General features: G+C 66.3%; 8 protein-coding genes across 8 annotated transcripts in view; 5 read left to right on the plus strand and 3 right to left on the minus strand.

The window, feature by feature from the left end:
- Positions 1-154: 154 nt before the first annotated feature.
- On the plus strand, positions 155-550 carry EMIHUDRAFT_371020 (hypothetical protein; the record flags this gene model as incomplete). Its single annotated transcript, XM_005766048.1, has 1 exon — positions 155-550. A coding segment is annotated over exon 1 (366 nt), but the record flags the coding sequence as incomplete, so codon positions are not given.
- Positions 551-589: 39 nt separating this feature from the next.
- EMIHUDRAFT_414268 (hypothetical protein) lies at positions 590-1,668 on the plus strand. Its single transcript, XM_005766049.1, has 4 exons — positions 590-674; positions 826-973; positions 1,054-1,261; positions 1,332-1,668. The coding sequence occupies exons 1-4, from the start codon at positions 617-619 to the stop codon at positions 1,401-1,403; spliced, it is 486 nt and encodes a 161-aa protein (XP_005766106.1). The 5' UTR covers positions 590-616; the 3' UTR covers positions 1,404-1,668.
- Positions 1,669-3,800: 2,132 nt separating this feature from the next.
- EMIHUDRAFT_246701 (hypothetical protein) lies at positions 3,801-6,219 on the plus strand (the record flags this gene model as incomplete). The annotated part of the gene is made up of 3 exons (XM_005766050.1): positions 3,801-4,922; positions 5,190-5,456; positions 6,196-6,219. 3 exons carry the CDS (start codon positions 3,801-3,803, stop codon positions 6,217-6,219), a joined length of 1,413 nt encoding a protein of 470 aa, XP_005766107.1.
- A 4,174-nt stretch (positions 6,220-10,393) lies between these two features.
- On the plus strand, positions 10,394-11,507 carry Lhcf7 (light harvesting protein). Its single transcript, XM_005766051.1, has 3 exons — positions 10,394-10,508; positions 10,639-11,026; positions 11,191-11,507. Exons 1-3 carry the CDS (start codon positions 10,405-10,407, stop codon positions 11,293-11,295), a joined length of 597 nt encoding a protein of 198 aa, XP_005766108.1. The 5' UTR covers positions 10,394-10,404; the 3' UTR covers positions 11,296-11,507.
- Positions 11,508-14,620: 3,113 nt separating this feature from the next.
- Positions 14,621-15,385, minus strand: EMIHUDRAFT_470700 (hypothetical protein). The gene is made up of 2 exons (XM_005766052.1): positions 15,180-15,385; positions 14,621-15,106 (listed from the first exon to the last, which is right to left on the minus strand). Exons 1-2 carry the CDS (start codon positions 15,345-15,347, stop codon positions 14,801-14,803), a joined length of 474 nt encoding a protein of 157 aa, XP_005766109.1. The 5' UTR covers positions 15,348-15,385; the 3' UTR covers positions 14,621-14,800.
- A 1,950-nt stretch (positions 15,386-17,335) lies between these two features.
- EMIHUDRAFT_459514 (hypothetical protein) lies at positions 17,336-20,858 on the minus strand (the record flags this gene model as incomplete). Its single annotated transcript, XM_005766053.1, has 4 exons — positions 17,336-18,082; positions 18,230-18,448; positions 18,644-20,661; positions 20,813-20,858. 4 exons carry the CDS (start codon positions 20,856-20,858, stop codon positions 17,336-17,338), a joined length of 3,030 nt encoding a protein of 1,009 aa, XP_005766110.1.
- A 916-nt stretch (positions 20,859-21,774) lies between these two features.
- EMIHUDRAFT_459515 (hypothetical protein) lies at positions 21,775-24,234 on the minus strand (the record flags this gene model as incomplete). Its single annotated transcript, XM_005766054.1, has 5 exons — positions 21,775-23,052; positions 23,146-23,288; positions 23,356-23,717; positions 24,038-24,089; positions 24,223-24,234. 5 exons carry the CDS (start codon positions 24,232-24,234, stop codon positions 21,897-21,899), a joined length of 1,725 nt encoding a protein of 574 aa, XP_005766111.1. The 3' UTR covers positions 21,775-21,896.
- Positions 24,235-24,838: 604 nt separating this feature from the next.
- Positions 24,839-25,789, plus strand: part of EMIHUDRAFT_119766 (hypothetical protein) — a gene marked incomplete at both ends in the record, with an annotated part of 1,791 nt that continues 840 nt past the window's right edge. The window contains 2 exons of the mRNA XM_005766055.1: positions 24,839-25,348; positions 25,523-25,734. Of these exons, the coding sequence (XP_005766112.1) occupies positions 24,839-25,348; positions 25,523-25,734 (722 nt within the window). The remainder of the gene's footprint in view (positions 25,349-25,522; positions 25,735-25,789) is intronic.

Consider the following 25,789-nt stretch of genomic DNA (forward strand, 5'->3'; position numbering starts at 1 on the left):
ACGTCGACACAGGAATTGCGATCGAAAAGCCGTTTTCTGTGAGCCTGGATTCCCTCCCAGGAGAAGTGAGGGTCGCCGAGAACTGTAAGGTGCCTGAATAAAAGAAAACACTGCGGAGATTCATGCAAACTAGAATCCCCCCCAAATCGGCCGACAACCTTGTGCCGCCGCGCCGGCGGCCGTCATGTGCAAGGCGAGCGGCCTCGCGTCGGGCGCAAAGCCCGCCGCCGCCAGCACCATCGACCAGAGTGCGGGCCTTGGCAGGGTAGCCGTCATCGTGGGTTCCTTCACGGCCGCAATGTGCTACGCCCTGCAGCCTCTGGACTCGCCGGGCACGATCTACCACGACTCGGCGGTGATGGGTGCCCTGCTCTCCTGGCCGATGGTGTACATCGCGCCGCTGGCTTACGTGTGCGCGGTCATGGCGGGGTGCCGCCTCATGTCGCAGCGCGCATCCATCAAGCCGTTCCTAAAGCAGTATGTCCAGCCTGTCTACAACGTCTTTCAAATTGTCATGTGCTCCTACATGGTGTGGGGGCTCGCGCCCAAGGTGGACGTGCTCGGCCTCAACCCGTTTGCGATGAACACGGAGCGCGACAAGAAGACCGAGTGGTTCATGTTTGTGCACTACTTGAGCAAGTTTGTGGACTGGACCGACACCTTCCTCATGATTGGTGAGAGACGCTCTACCGCTCGCTACAAACTCCCGCGAAACCCACCGCTGTGCTCGACGGGGCTCCAGCTCCACATTCACCTGCACCGCCACGCCAGCATTCACGGAACGTCGCGCGACACGCCGTTGACGCGTCCACGACGTGTTTGCAGGGAGCAAGAGCTTTCGGCAGGTGTCCTTTCTGCAGGTGTTCCACCACGCCACCGTGGGCATGATCTGGGGGGCGCTGCTGCGCAAGGGGTGGGGCGGCGGCACCTGCGTCTGGGGCGCCTTCATCAACAGCGTGACGCACGTGTTGATGTGCGTGGTGTGCCCCAGACGCGAGGCGGCCCGGGAGCAGCTCGGAGGCGGCTGAGGGGAGAGGCGCACCTGCTTCGCAGGTACACGCACTACCTCGTCACCTCGCTCGGTCTCCACAACCCGCTCAAGAGCCAGCTCACGAACTTCCAGCTCGCCCAGTTTGCTAGCTGCGTGCTGCACGCCGCGCTCGTGTTTGCGTCCGAGACGGTGCTTCCCGCGCGGCTCGCCTACATCCAGCTCGTCTACCACCCCACTCTGCTCTTCCTCTTTGGCTTTCAGATGAAATGGGCGCGCCGCCGCCGCCGCCGACCGCGCGCCTGCCGGCCCTTGCGGATCACCCGCGGACCTCTTTCGGCAGGTGCCGTCGTGGATAACCGGACAGACTATCACCGGCCGCGAGTCGGAGGCCCCGGAGAAGAAGGTGGCTTGAGGCCCGGACGCAGACGCAGCTCTCCCACCCCCACCCACCCTGCAAGGGAAGTAGTCTCCAGAGGAGCACGTCATCATTCCGTTGCACACCGTGGCGGATGAGCGAGGGCGCGCTGCATGGCATGTGAGGCGGAAAGTGCGCATTTGTGCTGGGGAGGCAGGAGGGGGGGGCTGATTGTTCTGGCACCCTGTGATGTGTGTCTCAGACGAATAGTTCCGGTTTGACTGGATAGGGGCCTGTCATGAGCAAAAGAGCACAAAGAACTCGACAGCAGCGACACACGCAAGGCGAAGCAGCCAAGCCCCCCCCCGAGGATCGCCAGCCCGAGGCGCGACACGAGCGGGGGCGCACACAGCGGCGGACAGGGGGGACGCCGAGCCTTCGATCAGGGTGGTCGTCGCCGGAAGCCGACGAGCGGAGACGCGCGACACGGGAGCGGACACAGTCCCGCGCCCCTTGCCAGTCAACATCATGAGAGGCACCGGGCTCGGCAACCCATTCCCCATGGGGAAGAGAGGCACCGACGAGGCGCTGCGCGACCAGGTATGCGAGGCATTCGACACGTGGCTCCGGCTGCGCACCGTTCCCGCCTCGGCCGTGTGGGACACTAGATCCACGCCAGCGCTCATCCGACAGGCCAACGGGCAGCCCTTCTCACAGGAGATCGCCCCTCGACGCTCCGACGAAGCTAGGACGGGGAACGACGCCGTCGTGGCGATGCGGGCCGCGCTGAACGGCCGCGGCAACGCCAAGGTGGTGCGGCTCGGATGCTCGCCCTCGTGTCGAGAGGGGAGGCTGTGCCACGGGGACAGCCTCGCAGCCATGGCGCGAGAGCTCATCGGCGTACGAGACGAGCGGCGCAGAGAGGGGCAGCAACGTGGAGACGCCCCAAAGCCACGCAAGCCGAGGGCAGACAAAGGGGTGCCGAGAGGCCCGCGAGCCCTCAAAGGCACAACGGCATACCAGATCGGGCACCTCAGTCTACTGCGGTTTCGGCACGGGCACGAGAGGCAAGTGTCACAGCGGACCCTCGACGCGGTGCGCGAGGCGCAGGGAGCTGGGGTCGAGCCGTGGAACACGGCAGAGCACGACAAGGCAGTCCACGGCCCAACGCCCGAAGGCGGGACGACGAACCCGATGGAGAGCGAGCCGCCAGTGAGTGAGACGTACGACGACGAGGGAGACGACGAGAAAGACGAGAACGCCTCGGCGGACGACGAAATGGCCTTTATCGACGATGAGTTCTTCGAGCTCCCCGACGCAGCAACGGAGGAAGGGGCGGAGGGCGGGGGGAGCCAGAGTCAGTACAGCCAACAGAGTCAGTACAGCCAGCAGAGTCAGGGGGGCGAGAGCGAAGGGAGCCAGAACAGCCAGGGCAGCCAGAGTACTACGAGAAGTCCAAGACGAGGACGCCACAACCGCCGCGCGGCCCAACAGTTCATGGACCGACTGAGGCTCGAGCTGCTTCTCGGGCACAGCGGGGGTGAAACCAGGGAACACCCCACCAGCCAAGACAACGACGACAGCGACGATGGCGCAAGGAGCGACGACGAGGAGACACCCGACCGCGCAGCAAAGCCAGGACCGGGCGAGCAGCCACACGAAACGGGCCATCCGAACGATGGCAGCCAGACAGACGACGAATTCACAGTGATGGACGTAGAAGAGGAACAGCCAGAGGACGAGGCGCCCCAGCCGCCGAGGAAGCGAGGGCGCTTTGAGAATGAACGTAGCGATTCGATGAGTCAGGGAGAGGGGGCGAGCAAACAGCATGGAGAGGATGGAGAGCCGGTGACGAAAGCCCAGAAGCAGCGCCTACGCAAACGAATGGAGGGATCGGCAAGAAAATCGGGGGATCAAAAGTCATACGAGAAAGACCGCAGCAAGAGGCGAAGAGGAGGAGGGGTGAGGGAAAATTTCTGAACGGCCGAGCCTGCAAAGCAGGCCCGGACAACTAAGAAGGTCCCTCGCCCAGTGTTCAGAGATCGTAGTGGAACTTAACAATGCTCGTAAAACCATGATCGATGCGAGGACGCAAGTCCACCAACCTCGGCCATTCCAACGGCCAGATCGCTCGCTTAAGGCTGATTGGCTAGACGAGCGGTCTACCTCCAACGGGGCGGTCCGGGAACGCGTGGAACCTGCCCGCCTCGGTGGGAGGTGGTTTGGCGCCGACGGGCCGCCCTCTCCACCACCCTCGCCCAGGGATCTACAATGCTGTCTTAAGGTCCGACAGGTTCGGCACCGGGCACCGCCTCGGTATACAAAATGCGCCTGCGGGCGGACCCTTACAGATCACAGATCACAGGCACTCGTTTCAGTGAGTGAGTATTCTGACACGAAACCACGACGACACACACCAATGCTCGCATCGGTTGCCTCCATGATGCATGACCTATGGCCGACGACGCGGACGCGCCGCGGCCGACGCGTGCGCACGGCGTCGCGGTGGTGGTGCCCGGTGGCCTCGGCGCCACGTTCAAAGACCTTCTGGACGGCGGCGCCGACGGCGCGGTCCTGGCCGGCTCGAGCCATGGCGGCGAGGCCGGCGTCGACTTTGTGCTGCTGCCGGACGGCCCGCGGGTGACGGAGATGGCCCTGGGGACCGGAGGTCCGCCGGTGATCGCCGTGATGGCGCTGCTGACCTGCTGCGCGTCCGACGAGCTGCCGGCGCTCGGCGAGGCGCTCGAGCACAGCGACCGCTGGGACGGCGCGCTCGCCATCTGGCGGCGGTGCGGCGGCAAGACGGAGGCGCCGCGCGCGTTCCGCGCGACGGCGCTGCGCGAGGACGGGCTCGAGCGGCCGCCGAAGACGAACGAGATCGCGCGTGCGGCCGGGGCCGGCGTCTGGCGGCGCTGGGGCTGGCGCGTGAGCATGACGGCGTGGGACATCGAGGTGATCGCCGTGTGGACGGGCTCGTTTGCGCTGTGCGGACTGCCGCTGACGGCAGGCTGGGTGGCTAGCAAGGAGCCGCTGCGCTTCTGGCCGGCCGAGTACGCGGCGGGCGAGCGGGGCGGCACGGAGCTGCGCCCGAGCGTCTGCTGCGGCCTGCTCCACGCCGCCGCGATCTCGCCTGACCAGATCGTGATCGACCCGATGGCGGGCGGCGGAGCGCTGCCGGCGGCGGCGGTGCGGCTCGGCGGGTGCCGGTACGCGCTCGCCGGCGACGTGCGGCGCGAGTGCGCGCACCAGTGTAAGGCGCGACGCGACGGCCGTGGCGGCCGCGACGGCCGCGCCGCCGCTGGCGCCTCGCGAATGGAGGTCGCGCGATGGGACGTGCGCCGGCTGCCGCTGCGCGCCGGCTGCATCGACGCCGTGATCATGGACTTTCCGTGGGGCAACCGGCACAAGGCGAGCCACGCGCTGCTGGCCGAGGCGGTGGGCGAGTGCGGCCGCGTGCTGCGCGCCGGCGGCACCCTCCTCATCCTCCTGCCGCGCTCCGAGGCCGCCCGCCTCGCGCGACTCGACACCGGCCTCGCGCCGCTCCGAACGATGCCGCTCGTCGTCGGCGGCTTTCCGGTCTCCGCCGTGACGCTCGTCCGACCGGCGGCGCGGCCGGCGGCGGCGGCGGCGCCGGCCTCGGTGGCAGCGGCGGTCGGTGCGGCGGCCGGCGCGCCGACGGCGGGGCGCGCGTCGTCCGCGCCCGCCGACGCCGACGCCGACGCCGACGCCGACGCCGACGCCGACGCCGACGGCGCGCCCGCGACCGCGACGGCCGGCGCGGCGGCGGCCGGGGCGCACGCGCCGTCGACGTCGGCGACGTGCTGCGCGGTGCGCGTGTGCGAGCGGCTGGGCGCGCTGACGGTCTCCGAGCTCCTCGTCCGCGTGTGGCCGGCTCTCATCCCAACGCAGTCGGTCGCGAAGCGCACGGTGCGCCATGGACTCGTGTGCGTCGCGTCGCGGCCGAAGGCGCCCCTCAATTGGCGTGAGCGTGTGGCGGTGGGCGAGCGCGTGGTGGTGCGGCCGCTCGGCGCGCAGAGGGTGGTCTCCGTGGAGGACGCCGCCGCGCTCGGGGCCGTGCCCGTGCTGTGGGAGAGCGACACGTGGCTGTGCGTGCTCAAGCCTCCAGGGATGCGACCGCGAGCGGCGGCGGCCCCGGCGGGCGCGCGCTGCGCCTCCGGGTGCTGCGCACCGTCAAGTCGGTGCGCTTCGGCGCGATCAGCGAGGTCGCCTTCACGCTGCCGCCGGCGTCGGCGGCGCTGCGCTCGTCGCCGTGGCCGAGCGCGGCGGCCGACGCGGGGCACGCCGTCGTCGGCGGTGGTGGCCGGCGCCGGCAGTCGGCGGCGGACGGGCCGCGGACCGAGTGCGTATGGGTCGAGGCCGTCACGGTGGCGTCGCACGAGGAGGCTGCGTGCGACGAGGAGGCGGCCGCGGCGGCGCCGCCGCCCGCGCGCTTCCGGCAGATCTTTGACAAGGAGGCGATGGTCGTACGAGCTCGCGAGCAGCTCGCCGACGCCGATGCCGCCGACGGCCGTTCGGCCGACGGCACGGGGAGCCGAGGCGACGACCCCGAGCTCGGCACCGCCTCGAGCTCGGAGGGGGAGGTGGAGGAGGGGGAGGTGGAGGAGGGGGAGCCGGAGGGTTCTGAGGAAGTTGAGGAAGACCGCTCGAGTGTCGTGCGAGCGGCGCGGCGTGACTCGACTGCGTCGTAACCTGGCACACGCACAGCAGCGATGGAACCGTCTCTCGTTTTGCTTTTACTGTTTTCAGTGCAAGCAGATAAATTTCTGTCAACTCATTTTCTGCGGTGCGCACCCCAATACAGCCGTAGCTTATTAGCTTTTCGAGCTAGGGGGTGCACAGCGTCCCAATCTAAAATCTGAGAGGATTCAGGATTCAGGCATCGCTTCAGTGGGGCCAAAGTGAGTTTATGGATGTGTGAGAACGGTACGGGACACGAGGAGTCACGCGGACCGACTCGTCGGCGACTCTGCTGCACGCCGTTTCAGATTTTTCTCAGCGTGAGCGAGACGTGGAAGAGTGCCACCGTCGGGTAGGACGGGTCGGCCCGGAGCATCAGAGTAGCCGTCGTGGTCGCGGCGAGCAGCGCCGGCCACTCCGGCGCCGCGTCGGCAACATGGGAGCATGTCCACCGCCACTTCGCGGTCGCAGTGCTGTTTTGTCGCCAAACGCCGCATGTACCTCTGGCGGGCCAAAGATCGACTCGCATGTCGATTTCGACTTGACGGCGGCATGGAGGCATCACGTCTCCATGCCGCCGTCAAGTCGGAGCCAGTCTGCGGCGATCACAGCGCTCGCAGGAGGTACATGCGAGCTTTTCCGAGTCAAGCGATTGCGCGAAATCCCACAGTGGTGGATTTTGGGGCGCTGTGCACCCCCTATTCGAGCCTCTCGGCATGCGTCGTCCTTGGTACAAGGGGCGAGCAGGCATGGCACGATAGCCCTGCCCTAGCGAAAATTTTTCACAATATCGCAACCGCGATACCGCGCGATATTTGGCGATAAAATGCGATAAATGGCGATGTTGTGCGATGCTCGCGATCACGCGAGCCCTTCACAGCACGCCTCAGCGACGCGCGTGAAGCGTTACACGTGTCAGTCCTGGGCGCCGAAAGTGCGAGAGAGGTGCGGGTGGGCGGCGGGAAAGCGCTTAGGGTACCCCTAGGGTTCTGAGGGCCGGATTGTTTTAAGACCTTTTAAGAAATGAGGAGGTTTGGGGGCTCAAATTGTCATTTAAGAGATTGCAGGCACGGGGGGTCCCTCTTTTAAGTCCGTTTAAGAAAATCGGCCTCGCCGGCATGCGTCGCCGGGTTCCGCGCCGGTTTCTCCAATACTGCCGTTAACTTATTAGGCACGAACCCGCCACTGAAGACACATCTGTAAGTCTGGTGCACTGGCGGGAGCCATACTCGCATAGGGGACGCGTGCCAGCTGGCTGTAGCCAGCTTCCCGGCCTCCGGCGTCTACCGGGGAGCCTCCCGGACCATCGACCTCGGGAGCTCTCCCGCACCGTTTAAGCGTTAAGACCGTTTAAGGAATCGGCGGCCCAGCAGCTCTTAAAACCTGCCATGGCAGGTTTTAAGCCGTTTAAGCCGCAGGCGCCCCAGGGCCCACCCTTTTAAGCCTAGGGGTACCCTAAGGGAAAGCGCGACCGGAAAACAAAGAAATGCTCGGACCGTCACCGTCACCGCCGCCGGGGCGAGGGTGCGCGATATTGCGCGATATTGCGCGATATTGCGCGATATTGCGCAATATTGCGCGATATTGCGCGATATTGCGCGATGTTAGGCGATACTCGGCGATCATTCACGATATACAGAAAATTTCCGCTAGAGCAGGGATGGGCATCAAAGGCCTCTCGAAAGCGGTGATCAAGGTTGCGTGGCGCTCGGCCAAGGTGGCTGATCTTGCTCCCGGCACCTCAATGCTGCTATGTCCACAATCCCAGGCTGGGCACGTCTAAACCGCGCGGCTATCCTTTTTATTAACACACGAAATGGTAAAACACACAGTACACACGCACTTCCGCAACAAACAACAACACCACATGGGATAATCACACAACACGGTGGAGCTATTCTCGCGTCCACACGGCACACCCACTCAAGCCCCGGCCAAGCCGCCTGGTCTGGCAGCCGGTTCGGGTCGACCGTACTTGTTATCAAGACTGATATGACGTACACAGTGACACATCAGACGACATTTTTGTGGACGGGTTTACGCACGAAACTTCAAACTCGCTCAATATAACAAGCAAGGTCTGGCAGGGAAGGCAAGGCCGGCGGAGATAGAGATCCCGAGACCAAGAATCCGCTTTCGGCGCGAATCGAGCTCGGTCGGTCGGGGTGACAAGCAGCAGCACAGCAGCAAGCCTTCCCTGTCTGTGTATTAGTGTGCCACTCGGTCCAGGTATTTTGTTTGCGCGAGATAGAGGAGCAGGTCGTGCCCGAGTATCAACCCTCCCGCTCCGGGGCTCGAATCCCTCCCCCCCACGGACAGACAGTCCAACCCGGGAATTGGCTACTAGCTAGGTAGCCGGGGCAGTCGGAGAAGGGGCAACTCTGTGTGTGTGATCGTGACGGTCGGCTGTCAGAAAACACCAAAAAGCAAAATAGAGAGAGATTTTGTGTTTTTGTCCAAAATAATGTGGACCGCGTCACACCAATCCTCGCTACCCAACGCGGCCAAAGGATATCAACCTCGAGAATCTCTCGACCTCCTCGAGACGCGCACGCCCCGCCGCCGCCGCCGTTCTGACGTAAAAGATTTTGCAGTCCGGCGGCGAATTCGCGCAACATATTTCGAGTCAATCCAATCCGGCGCGGTCGGGACGCACACCAGCAGCATGAGTGTTGCCCTCGTCCCGGCGACCATGGCTCAGATCATCCTTGGGGCGTCCTGTGACACCTGGGCGCCCTATATGTGCAACGGCGAGTTAAAGTTCTACGAGGAAGCTACTGGCTGCGCGAAGCTCTGCCCCGCGATGCCAGCCTGTGAGATGGATTGCCCAGTGAGCCTTGAGGTTTGCAGCTGCTCTTTCATTGCTGGCTGTGAGTGCGGTGAGGCACCGATCGATTTGTGCGGCTGCCAGACCGGCTGCCCACCAGAGGCAAACGGCCCCTGCATGCTGGTGCCCCCGCCCAACCCCTTCGGGGGCGGCGACCCCCTGACACGATTCGAGGGCGTAGAGACGCGCTACTGGCTTCCGGCGGGCCAAGAGGTCAAGCTCTTTGCGCAAGGCGACGTCGAAATTCTCGCGACCGCCGGTCCAACGCCTGGCGCCGACCAAAAGGTGGGCGACTGGATCCACTCTATGCGTGTCGTCCGCGCGAGCAAGACGGCAGTCAGCGTCAATCTGAACCGGGCGGCGCCCTTGGCCCCCGCGATGCCCATCGATAGCTCGCTCCACCTGCTGAACGTGTCCATCGCGGGCCGCACGATGGGGAGCCTCGGAAATGCCACCGTGGACGGGCTCAGCGTGGCCGCACAGCGGGACACGGTCAAGAAGATTGGCAATGCCTCGGCGGAGTCGATCCGGATCACCCTTGGCGCCGACTTTGCGGTGTCCGTCCTGGCTGCCAAGGCTGTCAAGTTTCCCTCTCTCACAGAACAGGCGAGGCACGTACACCTCGACCTCTTCTTCGATGCGATCGACAAGAAGGCCGCCCACGGCGTGCTCCCAGAGATCTGGGGCATCGCGCCTATGTCTCTCGAGACGAAGCGCCTCCTGGTTGACCCGTCGACGAGGCCCCCTGCCGAGTGAGTTGTTTTCGTCGACACTTGTCTCGAGGCGCGCTTGCAAGAGTTCTACCCTCGCTGCTGGTACTGGTCCCAGGGGCGGCGGAGAGGACGCGTTCAGGTAGCGCTATAGTGGACAAGTTGCCTTACTCGAGCACCTTGAGCTACACGGTGGCTAGACCTCCTGTCACCTTTTGCGGTATCTCCCCGATTTCTCCCTGTATATAGACTCTCCCCGTATCTCTCCGACAAGACCATCGCGCCAAGCGCGACTCTGTTGGAGCGAGTGACGGGTAATCGTGGCCGTGGCCAAGAAAATCAAAATATTAAGCTCTCTGTTTGGACCACGGCGAAAAACTCGACGGTTTTGGGCGTTTCAGAGCACGCTGAATCAATTGGCTGAGCTAGAACTCTCCCTCTCCCTTTCCTTTCATAATTATTGACTCAAAAACTCGATGATTGCGCGTCGGCGCAAATAGGAGCACTCTGACGTGTCGAGGGTTCATCAGTCGGGCGTGGCGGCGGAGCACTCCCGGTTGACGGCATCTCGGCGGGCGGAGGGGGTCCTCCTCACCCCCTGCCCAAGCGGCAAGCGTGGGTGGGTGTTCGCGTAAACCGACTCCGTGGCGTTGGCCCACCCCGCCGCTTCTCCAAAGGCGAGTGTCCCGGCCGGGAAGAAGAGCACCGCGTCCACTGCCGCCCCACTACTGTTCAGGTTCTGATAGGCGCGACGCGATTTCTGCTGCCCCTCACGCGGCCCGGTCTTTTTCTTGCCGTCACAATTTGCGTCGGGATCTGCACCATGCTCTCGCTCGCCTCTCCGACCGCGTGCGGCTTCGCCGCGCCGCTGGCGCCCCGGTCTGCGGTCCGGTCGGCCTCGCCGTCCATGCTCGCCGTCACCGACCTGTGCGCCGCACCACCGCCCGCCCCGGCCCCGGCCCCGTCACGCCGCACGGGATTCGCCGCCCGCTTTCGGGCTGCTGCTTTGCCGCCGCGAAGCCTGGGTCGCGCCCACGCGTCGCCGGCGCCTCCTCAGGGTCGGCGCGTCCACCGAGGTGTCCAACAAGGTGTGGGACCCGCTCAAGCTCTCCGAGAACATGGACGAGTCCAACTTGAAGCTGGTGCGCGCGGCGGAGCTCAAGCACTGCCGCGTGGCGATGCTGGCGACCGTGGGGTGGTTGTGGACCGCGACGGGCACCCACTTCGAGGGGATGCTCTCCACCTCGTCCGGCGTCTCGTTCGCCGACGTCGCCGCTGCTGGCCCGCTGCTCGGAGCCGCGAAGGTGCCCGCCGCAGGCATCTGGCAGATGATTGCAGCCATCGGCGCGCTTGAGGTGTACTGGGAGAACAAGTACCCGGCCGCCGAGTGCGGCGGCGACTTCGGCGTGCCGCGCGTGACCCAGGACCCGGCAAAGTTCAAGGAGGCGCGCCGCTGCACCCCCCCCCCCCTCCCCTTCCTTCCTCAAACACACCCGCACCTCTCCCTTCGGCGCACTCTCTGGCCGTCACACAAAGCGCTGCGTCCTCACCCGTGCCCGTTGTTACGCTCAGCCCCCCGCGAACCTCCCCGCCCCCCTCCGCGCGGCAGATCCAACTCGCCGAGCTCAAGAACGGCCGCCTCGCCATGATTGGCATCATCTCCTTTGCCTGCGCCGAGGCCATCCCCGGCTCCGTCCCGTTTTACCCATTCTGAGGAGCCACTGCCGCTGGCGGCACGGGGCGGCCCCCGCGGAGCCCTCTAGCTCGTGCCGCGCTCGTTTGCCCCGCACGGCGCACACCGCGGCGTCTCTGCGTTTTGGGCACTCGATTGACTTTCTCTCGATCTCTCGTCTTTCCTGCCTCTCTTCTGGGATCACGGATCAGTGTCGTTGTGATAAGAGAAAAGAGAGGACACACACAGCTTCGGGATGGAGACGCAAACGATACTCGGCGGGCGCGGCTTCCTCCTTCCTGCGCCGCCCGCCGCGGCGGAGGGGCGGCGGCCCCCAGCGCCCCGCGGCCGCGGGCGTGAGGGGCGTGCGGCCCTCAGCCACAGCCTGCCTCGGCTGCTCTGCATGGCTAAGGGCCGCACGCCCCGCGCCCGTCACATAAGAGGACGCTCGTCGCGGTGCTCTCGCCTCCGGCCGCTGGACGAAGTACTACCTGCTCTTACCCCCTACGAGCCGCTCGACTCTGAGGAAGAGGAGGACCTTCGTCTCTTCTTCCCGCCCCGCTCCTCCTCCCCGCCGCCCTCCTCGCGCCGCCGCGCCTTCTTGCGCTCCTTCTTCTCCTTCTTGCGCTCCTGAGCGGCGAGGGGTGGAGCGGTTGGCGCAAGGAGCGTCGCCGTGGCGTGCGAAAGGCGCACGCGCCTTCTTCTCCTTCTTGCGCCGCTTCTTCTCCTTGCGCGCCTCCTTCGCCTCCTTCTCCTTTCGCTCCCGCTTCTTCTCCCGCCGGTCCCGCTTGTTGACGTTCCGCGCGTTGAGCGGGTCATATACGCTGCTCTCGGACGAATCCGAGACGGATCCCTCGTCCATCATTTTCTGCCGCTGCCGCTCCATCTCGCGCTTATACACCGCCTCAGCGTCGCCGCCCGGGTCGTCCGCGCCCGCCATAGCCGAAGACGCAGCGCCCTTCTCCAGCCGCTCCTTGAGCAGCGCGCGCATCTGCTGCGCCGCCGCCGCTTTTTGCGCGAGCGCCGCCTCCTTGGCCGCCTTCTTGTCGAGCGCCGCGCGCACTGGGTCGTCGCGCCACTTCTCCGAGCAGGCGTCGGACTTGTAGCCCACGACCATTCTGTATTACTGTAGTGTTGTGAGAGAGAGCTGGGGCGCGGGAGGGCCCGAGCAGCGGCGGCCCCAGAGGCGGGCAAAGAATCGTTCCGATCCCGCCCTGACTGCACTCCAAGTGCTCCAAGGGTCGGCTCACGACACCAAGGGAATCAGCTGGGGGGGCGCATCATCTACTACCGCTCCACGCCAAGGCGCGGGCGGCGGTGCTCGCCGGCGCTCGCGGCGCTTCGGTGCTCGGGCGCGCTCGCCATTTTGGTCGTTCAGGGCGGGTCGCACACGCACACGCACACGCACACGCACACACACACACACGCACACACGCACACGCACACGCACACGCACACGCACACGCACACGCACACGCACACGCACACGCACACGCACACACGCACAACACACACACACACACACACACACACACACACACACACAAACAAACAAAGTGAGTGTTAGAGTTGTTTGGTATTGCTAAAAATCTCACACACACACACATGCATGCACAGACACACAGCCCCTTCCCCTTCCCCCACAAGGACGAGGACATGCGTAGCCGTAGGCCGCACCTCTAGCGAAGCCCACAGAGTGGGAGACTCCTATCACCGCCCCTGTGCCACCCTCGGCGTGTGCCTCGGCCACCCCTGTCAGTGTGCCCGTGATAGCGAGAGACTGCCAGTGAGAAGCCTGAGGAAGGTCGCTAGTCGAGAGAGATCGCCAGTTGGAATAGGGAGTCCACCGTGCTGCGAACCTGTCGCTGTCCCTTGTCAGGAGCAGGAGAACTAGGTCTAGGAGAGCGCAACCAGTAGGAGGCCCGCGCCTGCCCCCGTGCCGCCGGGCGGGTGCAACCCGTCCTATACGAGAGAGGAATCCCTGGGACACTGTCGTGTGGGTGAACCCTGCCCAGCCCCCCTCCGTGTCGCGATGCGCTCCCCACTCCCGTTCCCCTGTGACACGCCTGTGTCCCTGATCGTCCTTCCATGTTCCAAGATCCCCTGCTCGTGCAGGTGGGGACCTTGTCCTCCTCCCATCCCTCGTTTGGTGTGTCTGTTTTCTTTCTTTTTCACCAAGGTGTACTCAAAACAGAATTTGAGCCGCGGCCGTGCCCGTGCGCCGTGGCGCGTGGGTAGGCCTGCGGAGGGTGACCGCACAGCGTGTGTGGGGGGCCTGCGGCTATATTGGTGATCGGCCTCGGTACGGAGCTCGGTGTGTCGCCTGCTCATGGTACATGGAGTCCGTGCGAGTTGACGAGCTTCACACCTGGCCCAGTTCATGGGTCACACCACACACCACAAAACAAAAACGGTCCCGAGGATGTCATTTGGGGTTGGAGGCCTGTTCACGAGCGCGAGAGACGTGCAGACAGGGTTGCCAGGTGAGAGCGAATGGCGCGGTTCACGCCTCGCACAACAGAGAGAGAGATGCGCTCTGCATGGTGGGACATAAAAGAGAGCGAGTACTTGGGCGAGTAGGCCGTGCGGTCAACGCTGCCGCGCGCGACTTTGCGCGCGAGGCGGCGCAGCTTGAGAACGGCGGTGGGCGAGAAGCCGCCGCCGAACGTCTCGTGGAGCAGCAGGTTGAAGTTGTTGCGCTTGACAAAGATCGCGTCGTGGGTAGAAACCGCGATGCGCCTTTGACGTAGCCGTGGCCGGTCTTGTGGGAGAAGGGTTGGCCGGGCTGCCCGCGCGCCTTGCAGCCCATGTTTAGGCGGCGGGCCTTCTCTTCGGTGTTGCCGAAGGCGTAGGAGTGGCCAACGGAGGCGGGCGTGGCGCGTGCCGCCACTCGAGGCGTACAGGCGTTGCCAACGGCAACGCCCGGCGAGGAGGTCTTGATGAGGGGCGTCCAGAGATCGATTTCATTCACTTCATCGCACCCCCCCCGTCCCGCATGGGGTTCTGCGAGGTCAGTCTTGTACCCCCCCCCCTCCTCTAGACGAAAGCGGAAAGGGTTGTTTTGTCCTTTTGAAAACCGCCTGAGCCCTGGTCTGACAGCCTGACAGCATACCCCGGACAGCGCCTGACAGTGCCCGACAGCCTGACAGCGCTGACAGCACTTTCTCTGACAGTCTGACAGCACGTGTCTGACAGCCTGACAGCAGAGTCTGACAGGCGAGGGGTCCCGTCGCTGTCAGGCCCTAACGTGACAGCCTGACAGTTGCCTGACAGCCGGACAGCACACAGTGGCCTGACAGCAGCGCTGACAGCCCGACAGCAGCACAGACCGTACACAGACCCCGTAGAGCCTCTTTCTTGTGCCCCATGAGGGTATAACAAAATTACATGCAAAGACATGTGAGTGTGGTCCATGTCCATGTAGTCATGGGATGGTCATGGGTCTCTCTCTCAACCCTCCCGCCCGCCACCTCTGCGGACCCCTCTCTAGCACCGGCGGCTGTGCTACTAGCTACCAGCTAGCCTTCTGGTGCCCTACAGTCAATGCCTACGGCGTCTGGGTGGGGGTGGCCGCCGCCGTCTGTGCCGCCGCCGCCGCCGCCGCCTGCGCCGCCATCTGCGCTCCCCAGGCGGCCGCCCCTGCCGGCGTGATCACGCCGTAGGAGGGGGGCAGCTGCGTAGCCGCCGGCGTCATCGGCGTCAGCGCCCCCGCCGCCGCCCGGCCAGCGGCCACGGCGGCGTCGACCGCCGCGTTGGTCGCAATCTTCTGCGCCTTGTGCTGCCCCCGCACCTTGGTCTGCGTGGTGCGCTGTAAGCGGGCGCTGCCGAGCCACTTGTGCGCGATCGACACGACCTGCGACCGCCGCGAGAGGAGGGTGAGTGCCCCGCGTGCGGGTATTGATGGACACACGACGAGGAGAACGCACGTTTGCAGCTCGGCCAGCGTCGGCTTCTCCGCTTCCACCGGCAGGTCGGCGAGCCACGCGCGGAGGTGCGACTCGCCGGCAGTGTGGCGCAGCACGTTGGAGCAGTTCGAGCCGATCGCGCCAGTCTCCCCGTAGAGCGCGCCCTTCTTCTTGCCGCACAAGGAGCATTGGTAGTAGCCGAAGTGGCGGTCGAGCTTCTTCACCCCCTGCGAGAGGGAAGCCAGTGGGTGTGGGCGGGAGGGTGATGAAGAGGAGTGTGGCGCCCACGCACCTTCTCCACAGACTCGTTGGGCGCTGCAAAGGAGAGGTAGGAAGCCGAGTCACCAGAACAGAGCGTGCAAGTACTACAAGCTGACGAGCGACAACAATGGGGAGGCCTTCCGCTGGACCAGCAACTACCAGATCATCAGCAAGGTGTACCTGAAGAAGCACTCCACCCTGCCTCTCTGCTATTCCCTCAGTGCGGCAGACAAGAAGATGTGACGTCCACCATGAAAAAGATGGTGGGACCGGAGGCAGAGTAGAAGCTAGAGTATGTGTAGTAGAGTCCTGCTGGTCTCCTATTGATAGTGTCATAAGTGTGGCTGGTGTGTGTCAGAGCCTGACAGCACCCCGACAGCACCACCTGACAGCACCTGACAGCAACAGCCCAACGTCTGACAGCAGCAGCAGCCTGACAGCTCTGACAGCTCCGACAGCGTCTGACAGCAACACCCGACAGCTCCGACAGCACCCGACAGCTACAGATCCCCTCGCCTGTCAGACACGCACCCGACAGCACCCGACAGCACTGACAGCACCTGACAGCTGGTCTGACAGAGGCACCTGACAGTGCCTGACAGCTGCCCGACAGACCGACAGATCACCTGACAGCACCTGACAGCCTGAGCCCTGACAGCCAGGGCTCAGAAAACCGCCCGCGCACCCCAAAAGAATACCAATATGGCTTTACGCAATATAGACCGGCGGTGATCCGTGCTTGCAAGTGCAGCCGACATCAACGGCCAGCCCAAAATGTAGCAGCGACAGAAATTGGGCACCCTCGGAGGGGCGCCTCACTCACCACTGGTAGTCCTCTCGCGCACGCACTCCGGCCACGCCGCCTCGCCCACGCCCACGGCGCGCAGCACCTCTGCCAGCTCCGCCCTCTCGGCGGCGGCGGCGGCGGAATCGCCGCGGCGTGGCGAGTCTGCGGCCGGCTCACTCCGCTCGTGGGCGAGACGGGCCTCAATGCGGACGCACAGCGCGCGCAGCGTCCGCACGGCGGCCTCCGCCGCAGCAGCATCGCAGACCCGCAGCCGCACAGGCGGCGGCGCCCGCGAGCCGTTGCGTTCAGGCTCGCCCGCCCGGCCGACAGCCGGCGCGAGGACGTCGATGAGCGCAGACGCCGCCCCGAGCACGCGCGCCTCCTCCCACCCGGCCGCGTAGCCCTCGCCAAAGCCGGCGTCAAAGCCGGCCTGCAGCGTCTGCTCATACTCGGCAGCCATGCCCTCGCGAAAGCCGAGCGTCCGGAACTCGCGCTCGAGGGCGACGCCGCGCCGCTCGCCGGCGTCAGGCGCGCTCGGGTCCAGCCAATCGTCGCCTGCGTCCATTTCGAGCTTTCTTGAAAAACGGAACCAAAAAAGGGGGTGAGAAACCAACCAGTTTAGACCAGTTTAGACCACTGCTAAACACGAACCAGATTAGTCCTGTTTACGATAAACTGGGTCTAAACCTGGTATGTGTAATGCCCCCCCCTCCCCCCCCCCGCCGCGCGCACCTCCCCCCCGCCCCAGCTCCCCTCTGTGACGAGAGAGACGCGGCTCTCAGCGGCACGCGCAAGCGTCAGCGTCCGTGCCCCTTCTCGCGCTGGTCGAGGTTGTGCATGGCAATCTTGACCGTCTCGAGGGTCCATATGCGGCCGCGTCGAGGGACTCTTCCCCGACAGCTTCGCCGTGTCGAAGATCTGCTTGCAGAAGCCGCCGCGCGTCCCCTCATCTTTCGCGCGGTACGTCGGGAGTGAGGCAGCGCGTCGAAGCCGTGTGGGAGGACGAGGATGGGAGCCGATGCACGATGGTATTTGCTCTGATCCTCTGAATGCTGTGTACACAGAGCCCTTCCTACCAGCAGCGCAGTCTTCAAACCAGCTTCAAACACACCACACAAGCTACTCACGTTCATGCGGCGCCGGACACCTCCACCGGCTGGCAGCGGAGCCGCTCAGCCGCGAGCGCGCGCGCAAGCCGCGCCACGCCGCAGCAGCCGCAGTGCTCGCGCTCGTACTCTGCCCAGCCCGCCGCGTCGACAGATCGCGCAAACGACTCGAGCGACGCGTGGCCAAACGCGAAGTAGGACGGCTTGTCGTTGGAGTGGCCCTGTCGGTTTGGGAGCTCGGCGCCGGCGCGGTACACGTGCGCGCGGCGCGTCTTGTACGCCTTCTCGAGCGCGGCGAGCAGGCGGTGCTTGCCGAGCCCGATCAGCGCCTCTCGCAGCGGGGCGAGCGGCGTGCGCAGCATGTTGCCGCCGTTCCAGACGGGCGCGCCGGACCGGTCGGTGCCCGACAGCAAGGTCCAGAGCTTTTGGCCGCGCGCGGGCACCGGCACATCCGCGCTGAGGAGCGCGGCGCGCAGCTCGGATGCGCCGGCAGAGTTCGAGTTGGCGATCTTGAACGCGATCGGGCCGCGCTCGAGGCCGGCCTTGAGCAGGCCGTTGAACAAGTCGGCCGTCGGCGCCGCGAGCAGGTCTGCCAGGTGCTCCTCCTGCAGCGTGCGCAGCTCCTGGCCAGCCAGCACGCCGAGGCGGCGGTGGTAGTCCGCCGCGTACTGCGCCTCGAGGAATCGGGCGCACGCCTCCGCGCCCGCGGCGCCCCCGTTCGCGCCAAGATCAGGGAGCAGCGGCTCCCCGGTCTCCCGGTCGATGCGCTCCTGCTTCGAGCGGAAGAGGAGGGCGTGCACGAGGTTGTAGAGCAGAAACGTGTCCAGGTCGTAGTCGAGCGCCAGCGCCGCGCACACGGACGCGTCCGACACGGGAGGGACGGCGCGCGCCGCGGCCGCCGGGTCGGGCTGTCGTACTGCAGAGAAGAGCGGCACGATCAGCGTGCACGCGTGCACAAAGGACAGGTCGCGCTTCAGCTCGCCAAAGAGCGCCTCGTCGACGAAACGCGCCTCGCAGTGGCGCAGCTCGGCGGGGCGGGTGAAGGGCGCGGGCAGCGGCGTGCCCCGCGCCGCAAGGTCGACGCCGAGAAGCTGGCGCAGCGTATCCATCGCGTAGCCCTCTGGCTGGTTCTTGCACTTGCGGCGCACGACCTGGTAGATCTGAGGGGGGGAGGGGGGCAGGGTGCGGGCGGGGATGGGTGGGGGGGCGGGAGCGGGGCGGGGGGAGGGCGGATGGTGTGTGTGCGTAGCGGGGAGGGGGAGCTGGCGAAGGGGTGTGCGGGTGGCGGCAGGGGGGGGGGGGGGGGTGCAGGGTGCGCGGGCAGGGAGCACCTCGAAGGAGTAGAGCGCGCGCAGGATGCGCGGTAGCGTGCGGTGCTCGCCCTCGCACGCGAGGCGCCAGAGCGGCTGGATGCAGTTGGTGATGCCGTTGAAATTCAGGAAGAACTCCTTCTCCTCTGGGTGGCGCGGCCGCACCAGCAGGGGCATCAGGTAGTCAAAGTAGCCGGTGCCCTCCTTGTCCTTGAGCGACAGCTCGTACGAGGGTGCCAGCGTGGCGAGCAGCTCGACGTGCAGCTGGGAGCGATCGGCGTCCATCGCGCCGACCAGCTGCCAGATCGCCGCGCACATGGTGTACGGAAGCGTCTTCGGCACCTCGCAGATCATGCGCCGCATGCCAACCGACGCGATGCACTCAAGCGTCGACGGCGCGTGCCGCTGCAGGAAGCGCTGGAGGCGCACGTCCTCAAACAGCGGGACGGCGTTGGCAATCGGCTGGCGGGAAGTCGGGTGGAGCAGCCGCCCGCCGCGGCCCTTCTCCGCCACGGTGAGATCCGCCACCGAGACGCACGCGCCCGGCAGCAGCGCGTCGACGCGGTACGTCATCGGATCGGGGAAGTCGCCGACGGGTGCGGCCACGCAGACGCCGACCAGGTTGAGCAGCTCGAGCAGCTCGATGGCGAGGAGGGAGTCGAAGGCGTCGGCGGAGGCGAGGGCGCACACCTCGCGCACGCCGTCGAGCGTCGTCGCCTGCGAGAAGAAGGAGACGGACCACTGCGAGTCGTCCACGCCCTCGAGCTCGTGCAGGTGCGCAGCCATCGCCCGGATCTCGTCGCGCACCGTGCGGTCGAAGTCGAGGCCCGCCGCCTCCGCGCGCTTGGCGAGGCCGCGCCCATTCTTCGAGCCCACCTGCGTCGTGCGCAGGTAGTCCGCCTGCTGCGACGCGTTGAGGCGCGCGACGCGGTCGTCGTTGGCGACGGCCCGCATTGCGTTCGTGATCGACTTGAGCTTGCGCTGCGTCGCGGCGAGCAGGTACTGGCGGCGCGACCGCAGGCCGCCCTCGGCGAGCAGGGGCGCAAAGTCGGCCGGCGGGGCGAGGGCGGCCTCGAAGCCCTGCCAGAAGGCGACGATGCGCTGCATCTCCTCCGTCGCCTGCTCGCTCGCGATCACCTTGAGGACGCGCAGCTTTGCGAGGAAGGCGTCCACGCGGTCGCCCACCAGCGCGGCCAGCGTGTCGGTGGTGACGGGCTCCGGCGCCAGCGTCACTCGCACTCGCTCGCCGTTGAGCAGGACCGTGTCGGGCTGCGCGGCGAGGAAGATGGCGTTGGGGCCGGGCTTGAGGTAGGTCGTGCCGACCGCCGTCGCGTCCCACGGCTGCACGTGGATGGCCGGCGGATCGGTGGTGAGCGTGAACGCGGAGGCCGTCGCCGCGCCGTCGAAGAGCGAGGCCATGCCGTCGACCACGCCGTCGACCACGCCGTCGAGGTCGGGCAAGTGGTGCACGTCGAGGTCGGCGATTGCGGAGCGCTCGCCAGCTGCAGTGTTGAACTGCAGCCACGCGGCGAGGGCGCGAGTGTCGGGCTCGGCGCGAGCCGACGTGATCAGCCGCACCGCGGCAGCGGTCACAATGGGCATGAGCGCCGTGAGCTGCGCCGCGATGGCCGAGGCGGCTGCCACGGACGCCTCCTGATCGTGCACCGCACCATCGGACACGACCAGGATGTTGGTGCGGCGGCCAGGAGTGAGCCGCGCCGGCAGGTGTGCGAAGACGTCGCGCATCTGCGTCGAGCCCTGCCGCGGCAGCTTGAAGTGCGGCAGCTCGCACGCGCGGATATCGAAGACCTCCGCCGTGCTGGCGAAGAGAATCAGGAGCAGCTTGTCGTTGTCCGAGACGCCGAGCCGGCGAAGCAGGGCCGGGAAGACGTGCTGCACCACGCGCGCCGACCACTGGCCCATGGACGCCGAGTTGTCGAGAATCAGTGCCCACTGCGTCGCCTTCTGCGCCGCCTTCTTGTTGTGTGTCGTCTCGTGATTGGCAGCGAGCGCTGCCGAAGGGTCGATGTCGATGCGGCCTGCGCAGCACGGCGAGGGTGGATGGCGCGTGTGCCGGTGTGCTGAGTAGGTGACGGTTGTGCGCGTGCAGTGCAGGTGTGCAACTTTGAAGGTGTGCCGGTGTGCAGGTATCACGGTACGCTTGCAGGGACGGTGCGCGATTGCACACACCGATGAAGGTGCCGCCGGCGCGATGGAGCTCCATTTCGCGTGCCATGCTTTCGGCAGTGGCTGTGTCCTCGACCCGTCCTGAATGTCCTGAACCTTCCTGAATGCCAGTTTTTTTTAGTTTGCTTTTCCTCGGTAGCCGCCTTTTTCGGCTCTCTCGTGAAAAGCTGCGTGGCTCCGCGTCGTAACACGGACTGGTTCCCCGCCACCATCGTCGCCCATTGGCCGACCAATAGCGAGCACGACCGGCTGCTGATGCACTTCGACGACGGCATGGACGAGATCATCACGCTGCCCGACGACACCGTGCGCCTGACCGGCGAGGCTGTTGTTGCGCGGTGCAAGTGTGCCCGGTGTGCTGTCCGGCCCGAGGCAGAGGATGGCGGCTGGCACGCTGCCGCTTCCGCAGCCAGCGCGGCCGCGGCGGCGGAGCTCCCAGCTCCCAGGGGCGCCCTAAACCGGGCTAAACCTGGTATGTGTAATAGGGTCCCCCACCCAGGCCGACCCCTGTTTAGACCCAGTTTATCGTAAACAGGACTAATCTGGTTCGTGTTCAGCCGTGGTCTAAACTGGGTCTAAACATGGTCTAAACTGGTTCGCCGTGCACCCTCATTTAGGCGGCTCCGGTGGTGAGCCGGGGTGTGTGCCAGTCCGCGCCAGTCCGCGCCCTTGTCGCGCCAGTGTGCTGTGAGAGAGGCTTGTGTTTTAAGAATTCTTCCTTCCAAGTGCGCTCCAGCGGGCGGACTGCACTCCAAGTGCTCCAAAGGGCGGCACTCCAAGTGCTCAAAGATCTCCAACAGGCGCCACAGTCCGGCTCGATCTGCTGTAGGTACTGTTCTGTCTGCCTCGCTCGTCGCTGGCGTTGTTTTGCTCGCTCCCTACAAGTTGTAGCTGCTAGCATGCTGGCTGAGAGGCTGTGTGCAGTGTCCCATTGTGGTGCTGGTGTGGGGGTGGCTATTCCTATTCCGGTTAAGGATTTATCTTTACGGATCGGCGGCGGGACACGCCGATCTACACAACAAATATGAGGCAACTAGTGTGACGCGAGAAACTCGCTGTCACTCTGCGGGCAGAGACGTCCTACGGCCTACGTACTCTCGATCGCACGCCGGTAGTTCTCGCCTGGCTGGACTAGGTCATCATGCTCGAGCATCTCCTTCAGGGGCTGCAGCCATTCAGCAGCCACGGGCGCGCCCAAGTCTCGGGAGTTCCTGCGGCTATGACGGTGAACGTGTGCGCCTCGCAGCTCCTGCAGCCATTCAGAGGACGCGCCCGAGCCCGCCGAGTTCTTGCGGCGGTGTCTGGCTGGCAGAAGCTCGTCGCTCGGCCCGCGGCTGTGTTCCCGGCTGCTGTCGCCAGCTGGGCTGACGCCCCCCCCGTGCACAGTGAGGACGTCTCCGCACGGCCCGCGGCTGTGCGATCTGCTGCTGCTCGGCACGCAGCTCCAGCTCATCATATCTCCCTGGGAGCCCTTGCGGCGGTGCCCGCCTGCTGCGCCCGGTAGCTGCAGCTCATCGCTCGGCCCGCGGCTGTGACCGGGGCCCTCTGAACTCGTGCTGGGCGTGCTCGTGGGCGTGTCGATCGCGTGTTGCGTGCCCGCCGCAGTCTGTTCGACCAGCACGCGCGCGCTCGAGGCCGGGTCGAACTCCACGGCATCCAAGGGCTGCATCCACTCGGTGGACACGCGCCGAATCTTGGGCGAGGTCAGCGGCGGCGAGGACTCGGCATAGAGCGTCCGGCGGCCCGCTGCGGCTGCGCAGAGGAGGATGACGGCGGCAACGCACCAGGCCGTGAGCACGAGCCCGCCCCAAAGGTGCGAAGCGGCCGCGGTGGCCCTGGCAGCGGCCGCAGCAGAGAGCCTCGCCTCTGCGGCGGCCGTCGCCACCACGAGCGCCGCCTCGCTGTCCGCGAGCTGCGATTCGGCCCTGCCCAGCGCAGCCTTGGCCGCTTCCAGCGCTGACCTCGCACCATCCCGCGCCGCCCTGGCCTCCGCCTGCGCCTTTTGCACCGCCTGGGTGCCGTGGCCAGGGCGTGCCTCGCACGGCCAGACCGCCCGCTCGCACGCGTCACGCATGAGCTGCTTGCCGGTCAACGCGCTCGGCGATTTGGGAGGCGACGCCTTGAAGTGGTAGAAGGTGCACGCCAGCTGCTGCATGAGGAGGGCGGGGACCAGCCGCTCGGCGTCGAGACGCCAGTCGTCGACCACGTACCGGACGTCGTTGGGCAAGTAGCAGATGCTGTGCCTGTGCTCGGAGGCCAGGGCACGCTCAGGGCTCGGGAGAGGACTAGGGTGTGGACGAGGGAGAGGGAGGGAGGAGCAATCTAGCTCAGAAGGCCTGCCCCACTTTGTGCTGTTCCGGAAGCGCTTCACGCCGGTGATGAAGTCGAAGGCGTCCTGGTCCATCAGCTCGTCGTTGAACCTCCCTGTCCGCATGGCGCGCTCCCAATCTCCGAGCACCGAGCGCGACTTGAAGCGGTCCTGTTCACAGGCGGAGGTGTGAGGAGACGCCACTCGCAGCCGGCGACGAGCTGCAGTCCGCCATCACCGTGATCATGAGGCCGGTGTTGAGCGAATTCCGTCGCGAGGAGGCCCTCTGCACGTAGATATCGCAGCGAGGGTCCCACGCGCCGGAGCTCGGGTCGAGCAGCGGTGCGATGGGAGAGCCGCGGAGACTGCGAGTGACGAGGAAGTCGGCGTCCATGAAAAGGACGCGCTTGAAATTGGCCTTGAAGGACTCGCGCATCGCGTCGGCCTTCAACAGCGCGAAGCGGAACTTCCCACGGACCAAATCGAAAGGCCGGGAGTTCGACTCGTTCTGCACTCGGAAGGCTCCTCCCCACTTGCCTGCGGTGCGGAGCGACTGGCGCAGCATGCTCGCAAGCTCCGAGGACTCCTCCCCGACGGCGACTGTTGCCACAGCAGCGGTCAGCTCGGCTGACCAGGGTTCAGAGAGGCGTCGACCCAAGCCGTCTTCGAGACGGGCGAGCGGGCGAGCGCAAAACTCGAGAGTCGGTCGTGGGATGGACGGGCGGCGCTGCTCCTGGCGGTGCAGGCGCTGCGGCGGTGGCATTGGCGACGGAAGCGGCGGCGGCGGAGAGGGCGGCGACGGAAGCGGCGGCGGCGACGAGCCCTCTGATTGACTCTCGTACCAGAACAGGAGGACGAGCGGCGGCGTCGTTGCGGCGGCGAAGGCAGCGAGTATGCGAGTCAGCCCCATATACAAAAACCAGCGTCCCACGTCCCAAGGCCTGACGGCGGCGGGTTGTTGACAAGGCTGGCCTCGGCCAAGGCCAATCGGCGAGGTGCCGAGATGCCCCGAGATTTAAAAAACCGTTCGTGCCCGTATGAGAATGCAAGGGATGAAAGAGAAAGCGGAGACCACACAAGAAAGAAAAACTGCTCGCTCCCTCACCGGAGCTTTCATTCCCGTCTCCCCCTGCGGGGCGTGCAACGCGAGGGCGAGCCGGCCAGGCGAGATGGTCAAGCGTTCAGCCTCGACTATCAGTAACCGCAGGGCGCACTGTCAAAAGTGCGCGGCCTGCTTGCTCAAGCAGAACTGTGGCCATTGCAGGGAGTGCCTCGACAAGGTCGAGTTCGGTGGGAAGGGCCTCCGAAAGAAGATTTGCCTCTCGCGCAAGTGCACGAACATGTCCGTTCCGCCGGCCAACTCATTGCCGCCGCTCTTGGACCTTGAGCGCGGCGGCCCGAGCGAGCCCTTTCCCGCGCAGCCGCTCCTTGCAGGCCTCCCTGCAGGCTACCCTCTGACGCAGTGCGTCCTCCCGCCGCTCGCGGCAGAGGATGCGCTCCTCGCGCACAAAGTGGCCATCCTCCGGGAGCTCACGAGCGCGCGCCGGGAGGGGCAGCTGCTGGGGAGCGCGCACCCGTGGGCGGCGAGAGCGATTGGTGTGCCGGCGCGTCCTCTCGCACCGCCGCGTCCGCCGAGTGACTGTGCGGCGGCAGGAGGGGATGGAGCGGTGGCGGGAGGGGATGCGGCGCTGTCGTGGCCGATGAAGGTGGTCATCGACGAGATGCGGCGCGCACTCGCTCCCGCGCCGGCGCCGCTCGCTCCCGCCCCGGCGCCGCCACCCCCAGAGGGGGCGATGCCCCACTGCGGCAGCGCGCGCGCCTCTGACTCGACTCCCGCCCACTCGTCGTCGTCGTCGTCGTCGCCGCCGCGCTCGCCGCCCCTCGCCGTCGCGGTCGTCCCCCTCGAGCACGGTCCGCTCGTCGCCGCGTGGCCGCCACCTCCGGGCGCAGCGGCGTGGCCGCCACCTCCGGGCGGTGCGGCGTGGCCGCCACCTCCGGGCGGTGCGGCGTGGCCGCCTTCGCCGCTCCCGTCGCCGCCCGAGCCGCCGCCTCCCGCGGCCGCGCGCACGAGCGCTGGAGGCGGCGGCGCTGCGGGCGGGGCGCGCGCCCTCTCGCGCGCCCTCCTCGCCGCTGCCCGCGGCGGGGCGAGCGGCGCGGCGCGGCTCGTCCAGTCGGGGCGCGGCCAGATCTGGCTCGCCGCCCTCGCCGCCCTCGCCGCCCTCGCGATTCAGGTCCTCGCCATCACAACCCTCGCCCCCTCCGTCCTCGCCCACCGCCCCCTCCGCTGCCTCCCTCGCTGCCCTCGCCGCCGCCGCCCACGCCTCCGCCGTCACCGCCGCCGCTCTCGCCTCCGCTTCCGTGCCGCTGCCACCCCTGCTCATGCCCACCCGCTCGTGCTCGCCTAGGTGCGGCTCTACCGCGAGGAAGTCAACCCGGCCGTGGCCACGGTGACGGTCGGGACGAGCGGGCTAGCCCTCTCGCACATCAAGTTCGGGCCGCGTCTCACGGCGCGCGCGCTCGCCGCCCTGTGCGTGCTCATCGCCGCGGCCTTCACGCACGGCTCGCTCCGCCGCTCGGCGGAGCAGATTGCTCACGATCTCGACGCGATCTCCGACGGGTGGTTCTTCACAGCCTTAGCGTCTGGCAGCCTCGGCGCGACACCCCCCCCCCCC

Source organism: Emiliania huxleyi (assembly GCF_000372725.1).
Source record: "Emiliania huxleyi CCMP1516 unplaced genomic scaffold EMIHUscaffold_525, whole genome shotgun sequence".
In the NCBI taxonomy this organism is placed as follows: domain Eukaryota; phylum Haptophyta; order Isochrysidales; family Noelaerhabdaceae; genus Emiliania; species Emiliania huxleyi.